This window comes from Oncorhynchus clarkii, chromosome 32, assembly GCF_045791955.1.
Source record: "Oncorhynchus clarkii lewisi isolate Uvic-CL-2024 chromosome 32, UVic_Ocla_1.0, whole genome shotgun sequence".
In the NCBI taxonomy this organism is placed as follows: domain Eukaryota; kingdom Metazoa; phylum Chordata; class Actinopteri; order Salmoniformes; family Salmonidae; genus Oncorhynchus; species Oncorhynchus clarkii.
Window position 1 is genome coordinate 707,290 of NC_092178.1, and position 18,405 is coordinate 725,694.

Sequence of the window (18,405 nt, forward strand, 5' to 3'; positions counted from 1 at the left end):
TCTTATACGGGCGTAATGTGCGCGTGCGCCAAACAGGGTCCTTCGGTATCGGGTTTCCCTACTTACCACAGTCATAAACTCCGCCTATTTCTTCAACTACTCATTTTAAACTGTGATTTTGAATCTAGCCTAAACCAAACTGCTAACATTATGCCTAACCGGAAATTAAGACCGGAAATATATTTATTTGTATGCATTTTTACGTTAAAGACTTTGTGGCTGTGGTAACTAGAGGAAACCTTCGGTATCTTTCAAAAACAAAGATTTTTTATGTCATTCGAGATAATAAATGCTCACTTTTAAGGCACATAGTGACTGCGACCTGGTTTCGAGAGAATAATTAATTCATATAGTTTGGGACTATGATATAGTTTGCATCGGCACAATTGGGCAGTCAAATATTATGAAGATAGAGGTGGCGTATTTCAACGACTTTTTATAAAAATGGCGTCGACCAATGCAACCTGTCCCATAGTATAGTAAACTCACATGTAACGTGGTATATTTGTTGCTACATTTATCGAGCAGACTTTACCCCAAACAGAAATGTTTGTCGCTCGAAGTATTGCAGCGGACCACAAGGATCTTATTCATGATGTTTCATATGATTTCCATGGCCGGAGAATGGCAACTTGCTCTAGTGACCAAAGTGTCAAGGTAAAGTAAAGAAAGCTCTGAACTAGTTAGCCAGCTAACAACAACAAACCAATCCTTTTGAATCCCCTGGTCTTACGTTTACTTTATAAGAACAAGCCAGCTAGTTAGTTCTTCCTGGCAAAGCCATCTGTTTGAAATAACCCTGTCTCTTCTATCCATCATTTAAGGTGTGGGACAAGAGTGACAACGGAGAGTGGAACTGCACTGCCAGCTGGAAGGTAATGTTTCTATTCTCTTTCACTACCAGTTGGAAGGTAATGTTGTATTCTCTTTCACTGCCAGTTGGAAGGTAATGTTATTTTCTCTTTCACTGCCATCTGGAAGGTAATGTTTCTATTCTCTTGCACTGCCAGCTGGAAGGTAATGTTTCTATTCTCTTTCACTGCCTGTTGGAAGGTAATGTTTCTATTCTCTTTCACTGCCTGTTGGAAGGTAATGTTTATATTCTCTTTCACTGCCTGTTGGAAGGTAATGTTTCTATTCTCTTTCACTGCCAGCTGGAAGGTAATGTTTCTATTCTCTTTCACTGCCAGCTGGAAGGTAATGTTTCTATTCTCTTTCACTGCCAGCTGGAAGGTAATGTTTCTATTCTCTTTCACTGCCTGTTGGAAGGTAGCTAGCTAACGCTTCTGTTCATTTTCAGTTTATCAGTATGACCATCACTATTAGACTAGGGATGCACCAATATGACATTTTGGCCGATACCGATACCCAATATTTTGCTTGCCAAAAAAACGATACCAATAACTGATTTGAATTTTATTTTTATTTTTTAATGTGTGGCCTTTTAAGCATTGTCGTACAGTTAAATAGTTGAAACACACAGGGACCAAAAAGTTATTTTGTTGGTCATTTATGCATGTCCCCATTACCAGTAAAACTGTCACTGTGTCCGTTTCCATATTGTCCAGCTATGTCTAACATTTCATGTAAACCCTGTTTCTTGTCTGCATCAAAGTAGCAGTCCTTGTACCTAGCATCGAGCATGGTGGCGACCCAGTAAAGAGGCTCAGAGAGAATGCCACCAACTCGCTTGTTCACAGCCTTCAGTACTTTTGCAAGTTTTAACCCCACGGTCTGTGTGGGCAGTTTTGTTGAGCAGGCGTTTTAATGCCATGACCGAGGGTATCACGTCTGCTGCAGAAGCAGCTCATGAGCTTATTTCTCCAGTCAGTTGTTCAAATGGAGCTAGGTGTGTGTTCCTGTTTCCAATGAGAGTCCACTGGTTTGTGCTGATTGTTGCAGGTTGCGTAAATGCCAAGCACTCGTTTTTGTTCCAGCAGGCTCTCCATGTAAAACGTACTGTTCCAGCAGGCTCTCCATGTAAAACGTACTGTTCCAGCAGGCTCTCCATGTAAAACATACTGTTCCAGCAGGCTCTCCATGTAAAACGTACTGTTCCAGCAGGCTCTCCATGTAAAACGTACTGTTCCAGCAGGCTCTCCATGTAAAAAGTACTGTTCCATCTGTTGGAAACGTCTCGCTTAAGCCTTTTGGTTTTCACTCCAAGCTGCTCCTGTATACAGTGCCTTGCGAAAGTATTCGGCCCCCTTGAACTTTGCGACCTTTTGCCACATTTCAGGCTTCAAACATAAAGATATAAAACTGTATTTTTTTGTGAAGAATCAACAACAAGTGGGACACAATCATGAAGTGGAACGACATTTATTGGATATTTCAAACTTTTTTAACAAATCAAAAACTGAATAATTGGGCGTGGAAAAATTATTCAGCCCCTTTACTTTCAGTGCAGCAAACTCTCTCCAGAAGTTCAGTGAGGATCTCTGAATGATCCAATGTTGACCTAAATGACTAATGATGATAAATACAATCCACCTGTGTGTAATCAAGTCTCCGTATAAATGCACCTGCACTGTGATAGTCTCAGAGGTCCGTTAAAAGCGCAGAGAGCATCATGAAGAACAAGGAACACACCAGGCAGTTCCGAGATACTGTTGTGAAGAAGTTTAAAGCCGGATTTGGATACAAAAAGATTTCCCAAGCTTTAAACATCCCAAGGAGCACTGTGCAAGCGATAATATTGAAATTGAAGGAGTATCAGACCACTGCAAATCTACCAAGACATGGCCGTCCCTCTAAACTTTCAGCTCATACAAGGAGAAGACTGATCAGAGATGCAGCCAAGAGGCCCATGATCACTCTGGATGAACTGCAGAGATCTACAGCTGAGGTGGGAGACTCTGTCCATAGGACAACAATCAGTCGTATATTGCACAAATTTGGCCTTTATGGAAGAGTGGCAAGAAGAAAGCTATTTCTTAAAGATATCCATAAAAAGTGTTGTTTAAAGTTTGCCACAAGCCACCTGGGAGACACACCAAACATGTGGAAGAAGGTGCTCTGGTCAGATGAAACCAAAATGGAACTTTTTGGCAACAATGCAAAACGTTATGTTTGGCGTAAAAGCAACACAGCTCATCACCCTGAACACACCATCCCCACTGTCAAACATGGTGGTGGCAGCATCATGGTTTGGGCCTGCTTTTCTTCAGCAGGGACAGGGAAGATGGTTAAAATTGATGGGAAGATGGATGGAGCCAAATACAGGACCATTCTGGAAGAAAACCTGATGGAGTCTGCAAAAGACCTGAGACTGGGACGGAGATTTGTCTTCCAACAAGACAATGATCCAAAACATAAAGCAAAATCTACAATGGAATGGTTCAAAAATAAACATATCCAGGTGTTAGAATGGCCAAGTCAAAGTCCAGACCTGAATCCAATCGAGAATCTGTGGAAAGAACTGAAAACTGCTGTTCACAAATGCTCTCCATCCAACCTCACTGAGCTCGAGCTGTTTTGCAAGGAGGAATGGGAAAAAATGTCAGTCTCTCGATGTGCAAAACTGATAGAGACATACCCCAAGCGACTTACAGCTGTAATCGCAGCAAAAGGTGGCGCTACAAAGTATTAACTTAAGGGGGCTGAATAATTTTGCACGCCCAATTTTTCAATTTTTGATTTGTTAAAAAAGTTTGAAATATCCAATAAATGTCGTTCCACTTCATGATTGTGTCCCACTTGTTGTTGATTCTTCACAAAAAAATACAGTTTTATATCTTTATGTTTGAAGCCTGAAATGTGGCAAAAGGTCGCAAAGTTCAAGGGGGCCGAATACTTTCGCAAGGCACTGTAGGTTGCAGGTGGCTGTATGCGAGCTGTGAGTGTTTAAAATGACCCACTATCTTCCTACCTGTTGCCACTGTGTCAGATATGCTGCGTTGGGCCAAAACACCTTCATTCACAGCCAGTTGCAATGTGTGTGTCATGCATGGCAAACTAGCCACTCCGCATTGTTCCAAAGCCTTTGTCATGTTCCATGCATTATCACGTAGCACAGCGTGTACTTTGTTCTTGAAGATTTTCCAAGTTTTAAACATGTTCTCAAATGCCATTGAAATGGCAGCAGCGGTATGAGAACCAAGCACATTCTTGAGCAATACGGCTTTCCTCAGTATGAAATCCTGGTCGACCCACTGTGCTGTCAGTCTCGGCATGCTCATGGGGCTGACATCGCTGGTCCAAATGTCATTCGTGAAGCTAATAGCAGTGATGCCCATAGCAAGTAGCTCACGGATGTGCGTTTCAACAATACTGTGTAACTCTATTAGGGTAACATCTGAAAAATAGCGCCTACTTGGTAGTGTGTACTGGGGCCCGAGGTGCTCAACCAGTCGGCTTAAGCCAACATCATCCACGACAGAGAACGGTTGATTGTCAAGGGCAATGAATTCCATTATCTTGCCGTTAATGGATTTTGCCTTAAAGTTGTCCTGCTGAAATTTTCTTTCGCTTTCAAATGACTGCTCGACTTGAACTTGTTTAGTTGTTGGAAGTGTGCGCTTTTGTTATAAGTAGTTGCTGAATGTCTGGATGGGATGCACTTTCAAATGAGTAATTAGGTTTGTGGTATTGAAATATTTCATTTTCTCCCCTCGTGAAATAATAGCAGCACAAACGTTGCATATGGCCTTTTTGTTATCTTCCTTTGAAATTAACAAAATATCCCACTATGTCTGCTGTATGGATCTAAGTTAGGAATGCTGTGCAGCGTCATTATGTCATCTACCTACGTTATACAGGTATGCATGTCAGCTTCAACATCGGTTTTGCACATCGGCGTTAAAGAATACAGGGAGCCGATGCCGATTTTGGCATTGTTAGTTAATATCGGCCAATTCCGATATGCTTACCGACTATATCGTGCATCCCTAAATTGGACACATTTCACAAGAGACAAACGCAGTATAATTTTTCTGCTGAAGAAAAGTCTGAACTAATTAGACTACATAAAGACAAATGCTTTTGCTTTATTGTATGTTCAAAGCGGAGGTGGTGGAGGTAGAGCTGTTGATGACATCTTTATTCTCTCTGTCCAGACCCATAGTGGATCAGTGTGGAGGGTGACCTGGGCCCATCCAGAGTTTGGTCAGGTGCTGGCCTCCTGCTCCTTCGACCGGACCGCTGCTGTGTGGGAGGAGATCGTTGGGGAGTCCAATGACAAACAACGAGGACTCAGTCACTGGGTGAGAATTGAGAAGGAAAGAGCCAGTTAGAGGACAAGTTTACCCAAAATCCAGAAACTGCAAAGTGATTCCATACATTTAAACTAGTTTAAGTGGAGTTTTCACCCTCTTTATTTTATTTAACCATCCGGCCAGTTGAAAACAAGTTCTCATTTACAACTGCGACCTGGCCAAGAGAAAGCAAAGCAGTGCGACACAAACAACAGAGTTACACATGGAATAAACAAACGTATAGTCAATAACACAATAGAAAAATGTATTTACAGTGTGTGCAAATGTAGTAAGATTAGGGAGGTAAGGCAATAAATAGGCCGTGGATGCAAAGTAATTACAATTTAGGATTAACACTGGAGTGATAGATGTGCAAGTAGAGATACTAGTGCAAAAAAGAGCATAATAAATAACAATATGGGGATGAGGTAGTTGGGTTGGCTATTTACAGATTGGCTGTGAACATTGATTGGTAAGCTGTTCTGACGGCTGATGCTTAAAGTTAGTGAAGTCTCCAGCTTCAGTGATTTTTGCAATTCGTTCCAGTCATTGGCAGAAGAGAACTGGAAGGAAAGGCGGCCAAAGGAGGTGTTTGCTTTGGGGATGCCCAGAGTTTTCCCTCTCTCTCCCTGTAGTGCTGTATTGAAACAGCTGATGTTGCTGGATGTAGGCCTCGCTCTGCTCCGTTGCCAGTGATTTCATGATTCAGAAATCCGTGAAGTATGGACAAATTGTTGTTTTATTGAAAGCATACGGCCGAATTAGCTATTTTTGTCAAAAGTACTATCAGTTTGGAGTCAGGAAATGTGTACTTCTCCACCTAAAACATTTGTGGTTATTTGATATCATTATTTTATGTAGCCGACTGCTACGGTAGCAGAAATGAAGTGTGTATATGCACCCTCGTGGGGGTAAGCCTGTTGCGGAGATCTTTGGGGGGAGAAGGAGCTGGTGCAAAAGTTGATAGTTAGGCATATAGCAGGTAAAGTTAGATACCCGTGGTGGAGAAAGAGATGACAGTAAGAACTAGCTAGTTTCCTGGTCCCTGCTGCACTTTATACAGGACAATAAGGGAAGAAGGCACCGACTTGCACTGTTTTCCGATAAAAGATACACAGAGATGCAGAAGATGGTTTGGAGCAATTAGAAATGGTAATTATGATGTAAATACTCCTGCAGCCAACCTTGCATCGCTGCGTGTGAAGCAAGCACTTGAACGACGAGGCATATGAACGAGCTATGCAATCTGAAATGACCAAAAAACGAAGGATACTGAAAGATACAGCTGTTGCTACTGTATGTCCATGTCTGGATCTGGAGCAGTGATACTATATGTCTGGATCTGGAGCAGTGTTACTATATGTCTGGATCTGGAGCAGTGATACTATATGTCTGGATCTGGAGCAGTGATACTATATGTCTGGATATGGAGCAGGGATGCTATAAGTCTGGATCTGGAACAGTGATACTATATGTCTGGATCTGGAGCAGGGATACTATATGTCTGGATCTGGAGCAGTGTTACTATATGCCTGGATCTGGAGCAGTGTTACTATATGCCTGGATCTGGAGCAGTGATACTATATGTCTGGATCTGGAACAGTGTTGCTATATGTCTGGATCTGGAGCAGGGATGCTATAAGTCTGGATCTGGAGCAGTGTTACTATATGTCTGGATCTGGAACAGTGTTACTATATGTCTGGATCTGGAACAGTGTTACTATATGTCTGGATCTGGAGCAGTGATACTATATGTCTGGATCTGGAGCAGGGATACTATATGTCTGGATCTGGAGCAGTGTTACTATATGCCTGGATCTGGAGCAGTGATACTATATGTCTGGATCTGGAACAGTGTTACTATATGCCTGGATCTGGAGCAGTGTTACTATATGCCTGGATCTGGAGCAGTGATACTATATGTCTGGATCTGGAACAGTGTTACTATATGTCTGGATCTGGAGCAGGGATGCTATAAGTCTGGATCTGGAACAGTGATACTATATGTCTGGATCTGGAACAGTGTTACTATATGTCTGGATCTGGAACAGTGTTACTATATGTCTGGATCTGGAACAGTGTTACTATATGTCTGGATCTGGAGCAGTGATACTATATGTGCTGATCTGGAGCAGTGATACTATATGTCTGGATCTGGAACAGTGTTACTATATGTCTGGATCTGGAGCAGTGATACTATATGTCTGGATCTGGAACAGTGTTACTATATATCTGGAGCAGTGATACTATATGTCTGGATCTGGAGCAGTGATACTATATGTCCATGTCTGGATCTGGAACAGTGATACTATATGTCTGGATCTGGAGCAGTGCCAAAATTCAAAGGTTTGCTTGAGAAGGCAACAAAGCAAGCGGACACTGCAGGGGTATGTTTCCCATCCTGATTCTTGATGTTGAGGTATGTAGCCTTGCCTGATTCTTGATGTTGAGGTATGTAGCCTTGCCTGATTCTTGATGTTGGAGGTATGTAGCCTTGCCTGATTCTTGATGTTGGAGGTATGTAGCCTTGCCTGATTCTTGAGGTTGAGGTATGTAGCCTTGCCTGATTCTTGATGTTGAGGTATGTAGCCTTGCCTGATTCTTGATGTTGAGGTATGTAGCCTTGCCTGATTCTTGATGTTAGAGGTATGTAGCCTTGCCTGATTCTTGATGTTAGAGGTATGTAGCCTTGCCTGATTCTTGATGTTAGAGGTATGTAGCCTTGCCTGATTCTTGATGTTAGAGGTATTTAGCCTTGCCTGATTCTTGATGTTGAGGTATGTAGCCTTGCCTGATTCTTGATGTTGGAGGTATGTAGCCTTGCCTGATTCTTGATGTTGAGGTATGTAGCCTTGCCTGATTCTTGATGTTGGAGGTATGTAGCCTTGCCTGATTCTTGATGTTGAGGTATGTAGCCTTGCCTGATTCTTGATGTTGGAGGTGTTATTACCATTACACCATATCATGTACACATAGAGGCCTAGGATTTTTAAGGGCCTAAGGTGCTGATTCTATGTAGCAGGGATTCCCCCCAGAGGTTGCACATTAGCAGTTGTTACCCATCTCCACTGCTGTGGCTGTCGGCTACATAAAACATTTCTATAAAATAATCACACATGTTTTAGGTGGGAAAGTACACGTTTTCTGACTCATAGTACTTTTCTTATTTTTTTGACAAAAATAGTTCATTCGGCTGTACCCTTTCAATAAAACAACAATTTGTCCACACTTCAGGGATTTCTGAATCATGAATTCACTGGCAACGGAGCAGAGCGAGGCCTGCATCCAGCAACAGCAGCTGTTTCAGTACAGCACTACATGGGGGAGGGCAAACTCCACTGAACTAGTTTCAATGTATGGAACCACTTAAGAGTTTCTGGATTTTGGGTCAACTTCTCCTTTAACAGAGAGGACTCAGTCACTGGGTGAGAAATGTGGAGAAGGAGAGAGTAGCTCGGTGAACAGAGAGGACTCGGTAACCGGGTGAAAGGTGGAGTCTAGATCAGTTAAGAGACAACCCAGCCCAGAGTGTCGACTGGCCCGGCCCCGGGGGGCAACTAATCCTTACCCAGCACTGGTGTCCCTCTCCCTGTGCGTCTCCCCCTCACACTCCTGTCTCTTTCCAGATCAAGAGGACCACTCTGGTGGATAGCAGAACGTCGGTGACTGACGTGAAGTTTGCCCCTAAACACATGGGTCTGATGCTGACCACGTGCTCAGCAGATGGGGTTATGAGGGTCTACGAGGCTCCAGACGTGATGAACCTCAGCCAGTGGTCCCTGCAGCAGGAGATCTCCTCTAAACTCAGCTGCTCCTGTATCTCCTGGAGCCCCTCCAGGTTGAGCCCTCCTATCATTTAGCAAACCATACTCAGATTTATCAGAACTAACTTGCATTCAACACATGGGTATGTTCAAGATATGTGGGCAGTACCGACCCAACAGACCCATTGTTTCTCTGTGTAGACCTGTGTGGAAATGAGGACAGTAGTGAGTGGTCTGAGCACAGAACATTGTTCTGACCACTAGGTGGTGGTCAACACCACAGTAGTTCTGTTTCTTGTTGCTATGTTAAGAAGCAGGAAGGAGTGGAAGTTCCCAGGCTCCATTGTGGCTGCATGTTGAAACACAAAAGTGCTTGAGCCAATCATCAGAGGTGATTGTTAGTTTATAGAGTATAACTGTGTGGCTGCATGTTGAAACACAAGGAAGAGACAAACCTGCTGTACCTAGAACATCATCATCATCCAATGGTTGTGCTTGCAGCTCCCGTGCCCACGCCCCCATGATAGCAGTGGGCTCTGATGACAGCAACACAGCATACAGCGGGAAAGTTCACATCTATGAATACATTGAAAACACAAGGTTTGTATCATGGTAGCACCACCTCTCCTCATCCCATTTCACACATCTGTGCCTAACCTAATGGCATTGCTATCTAACAGCTACCTACACCTTGCCCTGACGCATGGCTGGAGACCTAGGCTGTGTCTCAAATTTCACCTAGTGTCCCTATGGACCCTGGTCAAACAGGGTGCCATTTGGTACTCCACTATAGGAGCCATGTCTCAGGATAAACAACCCGAGACTCCACTATAGGAGCCATGTCTCAGGGCAGACTGCCACCATGTTGTGATTGAATACATGGAGTCTGAATAGCTTCTTCTTATGGTCTGTTGTAGAAAGGAAGTAAATGAATCCCATGTTTTATTGATTATTCTCTTTTATCAGGAAGTATGCTAAGGCAGAAAATCTGATGACGGTGACAGATCCAGTCCATGACATTGCCTTTGCTCCCAACTTGGGACGCTCTTTTCACGTGCTCGCCATCGCCACCAAAGACGTACGCATCTTCAAGCTGATACCACTGAGGTGAGTTTATTTAAAGGACATGCTCCTACACGCATCCAGTAGCAAGATCTCTTCTAAGACAGGATTCACAACCAGCCAGGTCACAGTGGAGCATCTTCATGCTGGTTAGTGTTTGCAGTGCAAGTCATTTCCAGGCTGACTCGGTGTGAGTTCTTAACTGATGTTTCGGAAGTGACCATTGTATCTTTTGTCACCCCTAAACATATATCCTACTTGATTGTCTGGTGTCCCGATCACATCCCTGTTCTACAGGAGAGAGGTCACAGCATCCTCCGATCCCACTAAGCTGGAGGTCTTGGCCCAGTTTTACCCTATCTTCTAACCCTATCCTGCTGGTCTCTGTGTTTCTACAGGAAAGAGTCTGCAGCGGGGTCGTCTGGTCCCACTAAGCTGCAGGTTCAGATTCTGGCCCAGTTTGACAACCACAACTCCCAGGTGTGGAGAGTCTCCTGGAACATCAGCAGCACCCTGCTTGCCTCCTCAGGGGATGATGGCTGTGTCCGGCTCTGGAAAGGTAGAGTGGATAGACCTGGTGTAGACCTGGTGTTAGTGTAGACCTGGTGTTAGTGTAGACCTGGTGTTAGTGTAGACCTGGTGTTAGTGTAGACCTGGTGTTTAGTGTAGACCTGGTGTTAGTGTAGACCAATTTATCCGTGGAGCTACAATCCAATTTTTTGTTGTGTATCGTCTGCATAGCAGTAAATCAATGCTGTGCTTTCTGATAACACAGCCAAGGGGTAACATGTATAAACTGAACAGAACCGGACCCCAAATCAAACCTTTTGGAACGCCACTTGTGATATGTATTTTCTCTGAGTTATGTTCAGCATGGGTGACAAACTCTCGACCTGTTAAATTGGTCCTAAACCAATTTAGAACTGGACCGCGTAGGTCAACTCACTTCTCAAGTCTGTCCAGAACGACATTATGGTCAACTGTGTGAAAGGCAGGACTTAAATCCAAGAGTACAAGGACAGAGAGCTGTTTGGAATCTGTGTTGGCTCAAATAATTGACCACTTTAACTAAGGCTGTCTCTGTGCTGTGGCGGGCACGTAAAACTGATTTTGAAATGTTTCTAATATACAGGTGGCACTTTAAAAAAAAATGTAGCTTTTTGAACACCAATTTCTCCAGAATTTTGCTTAAGAATGAAAGGTAAAAAATGTCTAAGCGCTAAAGAATCTAGATGACTTTTCTTCAGGAGTTTCACCATAGCAGTTGTTAGTGCAGAAAATTCCTGTGGACCGGGAGGGATTAACAATGATTTGCACTGCTTCATATATGCAATAAAAACTGTTTTGCAGAAGGTGGTGGGGATAGGATCAATAAGGCAGGTAGAAGTCTTAAGTTGTGATGTCACTTTCCTGAGCATGTCAACCAGGGAAAATAAATCCATAGTGCCTTTGTGGTAGGCTAGGGCACATATCAAACTTCTCATCAGGTCTTGCTTGACTGATACACAGCCTAATGTTTGTTATCTGATCTCTGAAATATGCCGCAAATTCATCACATTTTAATGTGGAGTAAAGTTTACATATGTTTGAGGGGGTATGATTTATCAGGCCATGAATGGTCAAGAAGAGCACTCTAATTATTCTGATTTAATAGTAATGAAGGTAGAAATGCAAGACATGCTCATGTTGCTCTAAAAGAATATCAAAATGGACCTGCAACTTTGACTTTCTCTACTTCTGCTCTGCCTTTCTGAAATTTCTCTTTAAATGATTAGTTTCCTCACTCATCCAATGGGCTCTCTGTTTGGATGTGTCCTTTTTCAACCGTACTGGAGTTATGGCATCAATGGTTGCCCTTAATTTAATACTAAAGTTGTTTACTAAATCATCACAAGAGGAAGGCAGAATAGGTGGTGGAGTATTGTTCATACACTCAATAAAATCTGCAGCAACTTCAGAGGTCAGATGGTGTTTCTTAATATTGCGTTCAGTATTACCCTGAGCTAAGGTAGTACAAGGTAGTAAAACATCCACAGTGGTGATCAGATAAAGCAACATCAACAATAGAGGATATGTCAATAGAAAGCCCCTTGGTAATAACCAGGTCCAGTAGAAAGCCCCTTGGTAATAACCAGGTCCAGTAGAAAGCCCCTTGGTAATAACCAGGTCCAGTAGAAAGCCCCTTGGTAATAACCAGGTCCAGTAGAAAGCCCCTTGGTAATAACCAGGTCCAGTAGAAAGCCCCTTGGTAATAACCAGGTCCAGTAGAAAGCCCCTTGGTAATAACCAGGTCCAGAGTATTTGTTTGGTTATGGGTGGGCCCAGTAGAAAGCAGTATAAGCAGTATATAGTATAACAGTATAATTTTAGACCGTCCCCTCGCCCATACCCGGGCGCGAACCAGGGACCTTCTGCACACATCAACAACTGACACCCACAAAGCATCGTTACCCATCACTCCACAAAGGCCGCGGCCCTTGCAGAGCAAGGGGAACTACTACTTCAAGGTCTCAGAGCAAGTGACGTCACCGATTGAAACGCTATTTAGGGCGCACCGCTAACTAAGCTAGCCGTTTCACATCCGTTACACTCACCCCCCTTTTGACCTTCCTCCTTTTTCCGCAGCAACCAGTGATCCGAGTCAACAGCATCAATGTAACAGTACAACGTTAAACCGTCCCCTCGCCCATACCCGGGCGTGAACCAGGGACCCTCTGCACACATCAACAACAGTCACCCACGAAGCATCGTTACCCATCGCTCCACAAAAGCCGCGGCCCTTGCAGAGCAAGGTCTCAGAGCAAGTGACGTCACCGATTGAAACGCTATTTAGCGCGCACCGCTAACTAAGCTAGCCGTTTCACATCCGTTACACATTGGTGGCCTATACAGGGATATGGCCAGCACTGTAGTCTGGAGGGAGGCTTCAATAAGAGCGGCATTACAGTATGAAGACAGCCATGTTTCAGTGAGAAACATGAAATCAACTTCGCGCTCAGCAATGATTTCATTCACGGGAAAGGTTTTATTACATTTTAAAATATTCAATGTGTGGGCCACCCTGCCCCTGGGGCATCTGCCTAGATGTAACCAACGGAATAACAAAAACATAATTAATGTTACGACCACATTTTCTGACCGTATCGAATCGAACAACAGTTTGTATAGACTCACCAGAAGGAAGAGTTAAAGGAACAAACATTAGGGTATTAGTCCTCTGTTGGTTATTCTGACACTGGAGCACTACCTGACCCTGTCTGTCAATCTCTAAAACAGTTGTGATGTTGATGGACATAATCCTGGAGCCCCTGTGGTTATGGTGTATCCTGTCTCTTAAAAAGTGCTGGTTGTTCCCACCGCAAATCAATTTTGTCACTAAAAGAGACTTTCCTGTCGTTGTAAAGTTTCTTTGGGTACTCGGTCAGGGCAAAGAGTTAGCTGAAACGTTCCGAACCCCTTATTTTTCGCTGTGCTAGCGAGGGTGTTTAAAAATAATATTTGTCGTCCTCCCTCAGTTCCTCAGATTGCATAAAATGAAGGTTGTTTAAACCTAATTGAGTGACAATGGTGTCAATATTGGAGTAGTTGACCAGAACCGTGGGCAGGGGGGGGCTGTGTGTGTGTATATATACTGAACAGGTGTGTGTGTATATATACTGAGATCATGTGACACTTAGATTGCACACAAGTTGACTTTATTTAACTAATTATGTGACATCTGAAGGTAATTGGTTGCACCAGATCTTATTTAAGGGCTTCATAGGAAAGGGGTGAATACATACACACACCACTTTTCAGTTTTTTGTGGTTTTTTTTAAACTTTTTTTTTCAATTCACTTCTTCACGAATTTGAACTGTTTTGTTTTGAAATCCAAATAAGTAAATAAAAAACATTTAAATTACAGGTTGTAATGGAACAAAAAGGAAAAACGCCAAGGGGATGAATACTTTATATACTTAGTAGTGTACAGTTAAAGACTGAAGTTTACATACACTTATGTTGGAGTCAGGGGGCACGGGGTCGATACAGCCCTGGGGGCGCAGATTTCATATAAGTGTAGCTCAGTTGGTAGAGCATTGTACTTGCAACAACACAATCGTGGGTTTTATTCCCAGGAACATCCATACTTTAAGAAAAATGTATGCCCACATGACTAAATTGCTTTGGATTAAATTGTCTGATAAATGGCATATATTATATAAGACAAAAAAAGTGAATAGTTTACATTCACAGTATACAGTAGTTCTCATATAAACAGTATACAGTAGTTCTCATGTATACAGTAGTTATCATATAAACAGTATACAGTAGGTGTCTCAGATGTCAGCCTTCTCATCCATCCTTTTGACTCTGCTCTCTCTCTTTCTCCCTGTCCTTCTTCATCCATCCTTTTGACTCTGCTCTCTCTCTTTCTCCCTGTCCTTTGTCATCTCCGTGTCTATCTCTCTCCCCAGCCAACTACATGGATAACTGGAAGTGTACAGCCATCCTGAGAGGAGATGGTAGCCCAGTGACGGGCTCTTCCAGTCAGGCTGCAGTCCCCAGCACAGCAGGGGGACCACAACATGTCCTGCTGCAAGCGTCCTCCGCTGGAAGGTAGGGTCTGAATGATTTGATTTGGAGAAGGCTGCTCCAGCCTGAGACAACACATTGCTTAAAAAAAATCCTGGAGGATAAAAACACAATAGAGCTGGAAGGGTTATTTCCATTGTGGTCCTCTAGGTTCATCCAAGCATATTACACAATATTAACAGTAATAAATTAATAATTTATATAAATGATCAGAGCATTCTAGGAAGTCCTTGAGGCTTTCCAAGAACTGACATTTGCATTCTGTTTGGTTTCCTCTGTTGTGAGTCATTTGTATGGAGAGGAATGTACCGTGTATAGATCTAGAGTAATGAATTATGAAGGTCTAGTTTGGATAATAGACAACTGTGAAGTGTCTGGTCATTAGTTGCGTCAATTCTTTGACTATAGACTCTCATTGTTTAATTTTTTATTGACACGTTCAAGTAATACTTGGAATTAATCTCTGTTAGTAAAATACCTGTGAGTCAGAACATGACTTTCCTGTGTAAAACCATGTCTGACTGATAGATGATTGGTTTGCTTTTCTTGTGTTTCCTTTAACAGAAAGAAAGCTCAGCTGATACCTGGCTAACAGAGTGGCTTGATGCTGCTGCTTGTTGCATGAACACACACACACACACACACACACACACACACACACACACACACACAGGAATGGAAAGGGAACTCCCTCACCCTGCAGACCAACCTCCCAGAAACACCTCTGAACCCTTTTTTATGCTAATCAAGAACCACACTGACTCCTAGATCAGGGTTCTAGATCAAAGTTCCAGGGTGGGTTTTATGTCAATATTGACTGTTATGCTACTGAATGAAGTATCCTTTTGGGGTGTATCTGACTGGTTGGGGCATTATGGGGGGTCTGATATTTTGCTGTAGAACTACATGGGAGTATGGGTTTAGGTGTGGTGAGAGAGAGAGAGAGGGAACCACTGGTGACATTGCGGTGGGTTCTAAGACATAATGGGTGGGTTTAGGTGTGGTGAGAGAGGGAACCACTGGTGACATTGCGGTGGGTTCTAAGACATAATGGGTGGGTTTAGGTGTGGTGAGAGAGGGAACCACTGGTGACATTGCGGTGGGTTCTAAGACATAATGGGTGGGTTTAGGTGTGGTGAGAGAGGGAACCACTGGTGACATTGCGGTGGGTTCTAAGACATAATGGGTGGGTTTAGAGTAACTTTACAAAAATGTCTCGGTTTCCCAGAAATCCAGGTTGGAACATTCCTGGAATTAGGAGAGAATAAGCAGGAAATCCCAGAACCTTTTTTTTCCTTGAAAACCAGGGAACTTGCAACCCTAAGTTTTGGAACCCCAGAGTTTTGCAACCCTATGTGGGTTCTAGTGAGTTCTAGGTAATATTTTGGAGGGTTCTGCATAATGTAAATTACCCTGTGGTTCTGCCTGGTGGATAAGGTAGTTCTGCCTGGTGGATGAGGTAGTTCTGCCTGGTGGATGAGGTGGTTCTGCCTGACTGACTGACTGACTGGTGGATGAGGTGGTTCTGCCTGACTGACTGACTGACTGGTGGATGAGGTGGTTCTGCCTGACTGACTGACTGACAGGTGGATGAGGTGGTTCTGCCTGACTGACTGGTGGATGAGGTGGTTCTGACTGGTGGATGAGGTGGTTCTGCCTGGCTGACTGGTGGATGAGGTGGTTCTGACTGACTGACTGACTGGTGGATGAGGTGGTTCTGCCTGACTGACTGACTGGTGGATGAGGTGGTTCTGCCTGGATGACTGGTGGTTGAGAAGACGACGTCTGAGACTAACGTTAAAATCTTTGGGGCGATGAATAATTTATGAAAAACTATTAATTCTGTATAATAAAGTTTGTTTAATCCAGTGTTTTCACAGTCTCTTGGTGCATGGTGTTCAACTGGGTTGGTGGTCAAGTGTACACTGATGTTTCATACTCATTTGCATTTAATTTTTCATTCACCTATTCATTCAATCTTTTTTATAAAAACGTGAGAAGTGGGCATTGGTCTGAAACTGTTTTTTTTTTCAGCAGCTTTGACCTACTACAGTAGCTATGTTGATCTAATGTACTCCAAACTATGTGTAGGCAGGTTGCTTAGGTTTCAAACCTTCTCAAACAGCCTAATTCATAGTCTTAGAGGAGGTGCTCCCACAATCATGTGATTTGTTCCCCATACAAGGTAAAACTGCACTATGACCCAGTAAAGACTACCACCACACTGTGACTGCACTATGACCCAGTAAAGACTACCACCACACTGTGCCTGCACTATGACTCTGTAGACTCCACCAACACACTGTGACTGCACTATGACCCAGTAGACTACCACCACACTGTGACTGCACTATGACCAAGTAAAGACCACCACCACACTGTGCCTGCACTATGACTCTGTAGACTCCACCAACACACTGTGACTGCACTATGACCCAGTAGACTACCACCACACTGTGCCTGCACTATGACTCTGTAGATTCCACCACCACACTGTGACTGCACTATGACTCTGTAGATTCCACCACCACACTGTGACTGCCCTATGACCCAGTAAAGACTACCACCACACTGACTACACTATGACTGTCGACTCCACCACCACACTGTGACTGCACTATGACCCAGTAGACTACCACCACACTGTGACTGCACTATGACTCTGTCGACTCCACCACCACACTGTGACTACACTATGACCCAGTAAAGACTACCACCACCACACTGTGACTGCACTATGACCGAGTAGACTACCACCAGACTGTGACTGCACTATGACCCAGTAGACTACCACCACCACACTGTGACTGCACTATGACTCTGTCAACTCTACCACCACACCGTGACTACACTATGACTCTGTAGACTCCACCACTACACTGTGACTACACTATGACTCTGTCGACTCCACCACCACACTGACTACACTATGACTCTGTCGACTCCACCACCACACTGTGACTGCCCTATGACTTTGTCGACTCCACCACCACACTGTGACTGCACTATGACTCTGTCGACTCCACCACCACACTGTGACTGCACTATGACTCTGTCGACTCCACCACCACACTGTGACTGCATTATGACTTCGCTGCATTATGCCACAATTAGTAACAGAAGTGTTAATTACATTTTGCTAAGGAGAAAGCTTGATGGTGTCTACTCTCTCCTCATATTCACCATCTTCTGCTGTATTATGTTACTGTTTTGTCTGAGTGGTTCAAGATTTGTCTTCTGGGTCGATTGGTCCTTGCCCTCTTTCCCTCCCCTCTCTTCCTTAATACCTCCTTCCCGCTCTCTCTCTCTCCCTCCCTCCTTCCCTCCCAGTCTTCCTCTCTCTCTCCCTCCCACCTTCCCACTCTCTCTCTCTCTCTCTCTCTCCCACTCTCCCTCCCACCTTCCCTCCAGTCTCCATCCCACCTTCCCACTCTCCCTCTCTCTCCCTCCCACTCTCCCTTTACCTGTCTCTTCCTCACCCTTCCCCCGCTTCCCATCTCTGATGTTGGGAAATTAGGCCTGGGTCAGTCTTCTTCTCAATTCATCCAAAAGGTGTTAGATGGAGTTGAGGTCAGGGCTCTGTGCAGGCCAGTCAAGTTCTTCCACACCGATCTCGACAAACCATTTCTGTATGGACCTTGCTTTGTGCACAGGGGCATTGTCATGCTGAAACAGGAAAGGGCCTTCCCCAAACTTTTGCCACAAAGTTGGAAGCACAGAATCATTTAGAATGTCATTGTATGCTGTAGTGTTAAAATTTCCCTTCACTGGAACTAAGGGGCCTAGCCCGAACCATGAAAAACAGCCCCAG

The 18,405-nt window shown here is 43.8% G+C and overlaps 1 protein-coding gene across 7 annotated transcripts; it reads left to right on the top strand.

Moving 5' to 3' along the window:
- The first annotated feature begins 69 nt into the window (after positions 1 to 69).
- Positions 70 to 16,467, top strand: LOC139392448 (SEH1-like (S. cerevisiae)). Of its 7 annotated transcripts, none has more exons than XR_011629675.1 (11): positions 70 to 657; positions 825 to 875; positions 5,058 to 5,204; positions 8,822 to 9,033; positions 9,461 to 9,559; positions 9,926 to 10,066; positions 10,420 to 10,580; positions 14,477 to 14,618; positions 15,159 to 15,592; positions 15,791 to 16,241; positions 16,340 to 16,467. XR_011629675.1 is itself a non-coding variant. In XM_071140440.1 (9 exons), the coding sequence occupies exons 1-9, from the start codon at positions 547 to 549 to the stop codon at positions 15,184 to 15,186; spliced, it is 1,092 nt and encodes a 363-aa protein (XP_070996541.1). In that variant the 5' UTR covers positions 70 to 546; the 3' UTR covers positions 15,187 to 16,467. The 7 variants fall into 7 exon arrangements, 1 of the variants encoding a protein (XP_070996541.1); XR_011629676.1 differs by having other exon boundaries at positions 15,791 to 16,053; positions 16,114 to 16,467; XR_011629677.1 differs by lacking the exon at positions 16,340 to 16,467 and adding an exon at positions 16,306 to 16,336 and having other exon boundaries at positions 15,791 to 16,053.
- Positions 16,468 to 18,405: the final 1,938 nt, after the last annotated feature.

Coding starts and splice junctions, on each gene's coding strand:
- LOC139392448 (XM_071140440.1), top strand. CDS start 547: ATGTTTGTCGCTCGAAGTATTGCAGCGGACCACAAGGATCTTATTCAT. Junction 9,034..9,460: donor ATCTCCTGGAGCCCCTCCAG/GTTGAGCCCTCC, acceptor TTGTGCTTGCAG/CTCCCGTGCCCACGCCCCCA. Junction 10,581..14,476: donor CTGTGTCCGGCTCTGGAAAG/GTAGAGTGGATA, acceptor CTCTCTCCCCAG/CCAACTACATGGATAACTGG.